General features: G+C 30.8%; 1 protein-coding gene across 1 annotated transcript; it reads left to right on the forward strand.

Moving 5' to 3' along the window:
* The first annotated feature begins 866 nt into the window (after positions 1-866).
* LOC145009075 (serine/threonine-protein kinase BSK1-like) lies at positions 867-5,316 on the forward strand. Its single transcript, XM_078967734.1, has 9 exons — positions 867-1,460; positions 2,158-2,293; positions 2,599-2,732; positions 3,096-3,201; positions 3,389-3,474; positions 3,577-3,765; positions 3,854-4,024; positions 4,196-4,309; positions 4,925-5,316. The coding sequence occupies exons 1-9, from the start codon at positions 1,086-1,088 to the stop codon at positions 5,180-5,182; spliced, it is 1,569 nt and encodes a 522-aa protein (XP_078823860.1). The 5' UTR covers positions 867-1,085; the 3' UTR covers positions 5,183-5,316.
* The last annotated feature ends 210 nt before the right edge of the window (positions 5,317-5,526 follow it).

Genomic DNA, 5,526 nt, shown 5'->3' on the forward strand with positions numbered 1-5,526 from the left:
ACGGTAATTTATATATATATATATATATATATATATATATATATATATATATATATATATATATATATATATATATATATATATATATATATATATATATATATTTATATATATATATATCATGCATTGAAATAATAATAAACAAAATATATGTGATGTTAAGATCTTGACAAAAATAAATTATTTTATTGTAATTTTTTATTGATGAAAACCAAAAAATTAGTTAATTTTAGCTTATAAATTACTTTATGAGCTGCTTTTTTATAATCTATTTTAAAATAGTTATTAAGAATCTTATGAAATTTTTTAAAAAATATTTCAAATGTATTCTTAATTACATGCAATGCTAATTTTTAGTTTCATATCTAAATCTCTATTTATCTTATTTTATATTTAAAATCATTATTATCAATTAATTTTTACTAAACAAAGTTAGCTCTCTGCAAATAGACTTGAGAATTTATTTTATTTAAATTGGAGTAAACTACCATAATAGTCCTTATTTTTTACCCAAATATACAAGTAAGGTCCTTATTGTAAAGTCATTCTAATGACATCATTAAGTCTCCATTTCATTATTGATACAATGTTGACTCAATGGCCCATATAAAATGACTTTAATATTTAGATGGAACTTTGGATTTTGTGTAAAATATAAGGTCCATATGACCATATTCACAAGCAAATGCAAACTTAAAAGACGAAATTGATACAATTTCATATTTTAGAATTGAACTTGTATTTTTTTAATAAAGTACAAGGACCATATTCGTAATTCACTCTTTTTATTATTTTTATTGTGAAAATCCAGACAGAATCGGAACATATTTAGTATAAAACTACTAAAAATACATGCCCACCAAACATGATGGTCTGAAAAGACAGAAAAATTGAATTGAATTTAGATGATGAAGCATCGAACAACTGTGACCCTTTTTATCTCATTCTGTATATGAAAGACAACAAAAAAGAAGCGATAGAAATTAGAACCTAAGAAGAAATATATGCTCATCTCTCTCTTTATTTTCTCTCTCTACAATCGGTGGCTTTTTCTCCATATCTTTGAAGAAAATTGAATCAAAATCATGGGTCTTTGTGCATCAGCTCCAAAATCAAGAACAAACCCAGAAAGGAATCAGTTTCAGAACCATCAAAAAAGCAATTCTTTTAGCTATAATCAAGCAAACCCACCTTCCACCACCAGCCCACAAAAGTTTTCCGGCCAGGTTCCGCCGCAAACCACCACAAGTCCTGGTGGCGGTGGTGCTACTCCTTCTTTCTCTGAATTCTCTTTCGCTGACTTAAAAACTGCTACTAATAATTTCAGTACTGATTTGATTGTATCTGAAAGTGGTGAAAAAGCACCCAATCTTGTGTATAAAGGAAGGCTCAAGAATCGTCGGTGGATTGCTGTCAAGAAATTCTCCAAATTGGCATGGCCGGACCCTAAACAATTTGTGGTAATTCATCGAATTTCGTTTATTTTTGTAAAATTCAATTCCGTATAGTATAATTTCTTCGAAACTATATGCTTATTTCTGCTTCAATTTCCTATGAAAATTATACCCATCGAATATTTATTGATAACAACAATTAATATATATTTTTGTTTGACAAAAACGATGTGTTAAACTAGTAATCTAATCGTTAATCACTCATTGTATAATAAGCTTTCTACAATACGATCATTGAGAATTTGAGATAGTCTATTTATGTTAGACTTTAGTAAATCTTTCCTAAAGTCAAAATGGACCAACTTTAGCACTCAAAAAATTCAATGAATTCCAAAAAAAAAAAAATTCCATAACGATCGTAATCAATATTAAATTATTACGTGTATTGCATAAAGACAATTGTATTTGCGTAATTTGCGTTTAATTCGTAGATACATATAAGATACCTATCAATTTTGCCTTCAAAAAGTCTTATGTTTGACCACGCAAATGAAATCTAGGGAGTATTCATTTATTTGTTCTTGAGATTTATATTTTTTAAAAGGGAAGTTTTTTGCGGTACACAACAATTTATGCATTATAGAGTTGTACAATACAACACTTTAAAGCACAAATTGTTGTGTATGAAAAAAAAATGTTGTGTACGAATCAGTTCCCTTTTTAAAATAATTGACAATGAATTTTTTATATTTTTAATTTTTAGGAGGAAGCATGGGGTGTAGGGAAGCTGCGACATAAAAGGCTGGCTAATTTAATCGGTTATTGTTGTGATGGTGAAGAGAGGTTGCTTGTTGCCGAGTACATGCCAAATGACACTCTTGCTAAGCATTTATTTCACTGTAATTATGCTTCTAATCTATTCATTTATCATTCTTAAAACATGGGTTTAATGCAAGAAATATAAACATACTTTCATTTACATCGTATTAAAAAATCTACCCAATTATAGCAATGTCATCTGGATACACAACAATGATATAATTGGGGAGATTTTCGAAGTATAATGCTATAAAAAAAAAAAAAAAAGAAGGGTGTTGTAGTAAAAGGAAATGAAAGTGTGTTGCTATTTCTTTCATTTTGCCCTAATTTATTTCCTTTCGTATACATGTTGTGTGACCGTTTGCTTAAATATAACAATTAACAGGGGAAATTCAAACAATCGAGTGGGCTATGCGAATAAGGGTGGCTCAATACATATCCGATGCCTTAAACTATTGTAGCACCGAAGGTCGTGAAGTGTACCATGACCTCAATGCATATAGGGTTCTCTTTGACGAGGTGCATAACAAAAATCCCTATTATACCTTCTGATTCTCCATCTCAATATTTCTATGGTTCTTTTCTATGATGAGTATGAGGACATTTACAGCTTTTGTACAAACAAGAGATTAAAAGCGAGTCCCGGAGCAAATCTTGTTCAACCTTTTAGGGTTAGACAAAATATTACAATTTTTGTCCTGTTGACACCGGTCTCAGTTCAGTCCCACAACTGTTATGTTCTGTCTTGTCTTGTCCTGGGGCCGTTAAGATTATTCACTTGGGGTTTTATTTTTCTGAGAATGGAGTAATTTTTTTTTTTACATTTTGACAAATACATGTGTATCTATTAGCTAATAATTATTGGTTTGATGAACCTTATAGGAGGGAGATCCCCGCCTTTCGTGTTTTGGATTCATGAGAAATAGTCGAGATGGAAAAAGCTATAGCACGAACCTTGCATATACGCCTCCTGAATATCTCAAACATGGTAATCATTTATATTCCTCATGATATACTCTAAAATAGCTTCATAGGACATGTTACTCTTTTCCCATTGAAGTAATAGATAAATGGTGTTCAAAATGTATTTGAGAAATTGACTAGACACGTGGGCATGTAGAAAAGCCTCATTTCTATAACTTTCTCTATTAAGTCGTTCTTTATATTCTTTATAGGAAGAGTCACCCCAGAAAGCGTTGTATATAGCTTTGGAACAGTTCTTTTAGATCTCCTAAGTGGGAAACACATCCCACCAAGTCACGTAAGTTGTTTCTTTCCATTTTACACCTTTTAAAATTTTAGCATTTCCAATTTATTCCATATTTTTACAAAATGAAGTTTCATTTAGTGTTTTTAAATGTAGGCGCTCGACATGATTCGTGGAAAAAACATCATACTTTTAATGGATTCACATCTAGAAGGGAACTTTTCAACCGATGAAGCAACTATAGTCGTTGATCTTGCATCTAAATGTTTACAATATGAACCCAAAGATAGACCTACCATTAAAGACCTTGTTGCAACACTTAGTCCACTTCAAAACAAATGCGACGTAAGGCGATTTCTTGATATTTTGTAATTTGTAATCTATTACCGTTTTTCTTTTTGGAAATATTGTTGCAATTATGGGTTTTTTTTAGGTTCCATCTCATGTAATGCTTGGGATTTCTAAACAAGAGGAAGCTCCATTAACTCCACAACGCCCACTTTCACCTTTAGGAGAAGCTTGTTCCCGAAAGGATCTTACTGCAATTCATCAAATTTTGGTTATGACACATTATCGTGATGATGAAGGAACCGGAACTAACGAGGTAATTCGACTTTTGACTTGTACCTTGTGCTATGTTCATTGTACCTTTTAACTTTATAACTTATAACTTGTGCTATGTTCATATTATCCTTCAAATGTATATATATATATATATATATATATATATATATATATATATATATATATATATATATATTTTTTTTTTTTTCAGTTGTCATTCCAAGAATGGACCCAGCAAATGAGAGATATGTTGGAGGCAAGGAAACGAGGAGACCAAGCATTCCGTGATAAGGACTTCAAAGCTGCCATCGACTTTTATTCACAGGTATAATTGTGATTATATAAACGGTTTTATTATTGATTTATTTCTAGATATGACAATTTACACTTGTTCACCTAACAATGTGTCGATTGATCTTAGAATCAAATGGCTAAAGAAGAAACAATTCAATAAGTCGAAGGGGTTAGAAGTTAATGTACAACCTTCTAATTTCTAAACCGTGGTTAATCATTAAAATGACAAAAATGGACATGGTCCTATCACAAAATAACCACTTTTTGTACATGTATCATAAGAAAATAACCACCCATTTCGCTAAATGTCTATTTCGTTGCTATATGAATGGTCCCTACTACAAACGAATTTAAAATGATAAAAAAAATTATGGGAAAAATGAATTTAGCAAAAAAAAGGCATTTCTCGAAATGGGTGGATAAATTTAATTGTCATAAACGTTCAAAAGATTGTTGTTTGTTACACAACACTTATTTTCAATGACGAGAATGAAAAGGGTATTTACATCTTTTTTTTGTGACTATTCCAACTTATTGGATGAGACAAAAAATTGCAATTTTACCATGTGATCCTATGTGTCATATTCTCTGTCATGTAAATGTTCACCTTTTTTGACCCATTTTCTTGAAAATTGTGCATAAACAGTTCATAGATGTGGGAACGATGATTTCACCAACTGTTTATGCAAGGAGAAGCCTATGCTATTTGCTATGTGATCAACCAGATGCTGCTCTTAGAGACGCGATGCAAGCACAGATTGTATATGCAGACTGGCCCACAGCCTTTTACATGCAATCGGTTGCTCTTGGAAAGCTGGACATGCATCAAGATGCACTTGATATGTTAAATGAGGCTTCTGGGCTTGAACAAAAACGACACAAAGGCGAACGACGAGGGTCGTAGATATATATATAGTATTTTATTGGTGGGTGGGAAGTTTTTTTTTTCTTGAAAACAATGGTTGACTTCAAATTTTTGAATGGATTTTACATACAAAGGTTTTTATATACTTTGATAAATGCAAAGCTTGTTGATTATATAGTATTAGTGTTATTATCTTGAGCGCGTACTTCTAAGAAAAAGAATAAATTAACCGAAAGTATGAAGGTGTTTGTTATAAAATAAAGTAAATTGTGTGTATAATTATAGTCTTTAAAATAATAAAATATGTTAAATGATAAAATAGTCAAAGATCCGGTATTGTTTGGGTATGGCTTCGGTATGATTTAAATTTAAACATGTCCTAT

Source organism: Lactuca saligna, chromosome 8 (assembly GCF_052625555.1).
Source record: "Lactuca saligna cultivar CGN05327 chromosome 8, ASM5262555v1, whole genome shotgun sequence".
Lineage (NCBI taxonomy): Eukaryota > Viridiplantae > Streptophyta > Magnoliopsida > Asterales > Asteraceae > Lactuca > Lactuca saligna.

Coding starts and splice junctions, on each gene's coding strand:
- LOC145009075 (XM_078967734.1), top strand. CDS start 1,086: ATGGGTCTTTGTGCATCAGCTCCAAAATCAAGAACAAACCCAGAAAGG. Junction 2,733..3,095: donor ATAGGGTTCTCTTTGACGAG/GTGCATAACAAA, acceptor TGAACCTTATAG/GAGGGAGATCCCCGCCTTTC. Junction 3,766..3,853: donor CACTTCAAAACAAATGCGAC/GTAAGGCGATTT, acceptor GGTTTTTTTTAG/GTTCCATCTCATGTAATGCT.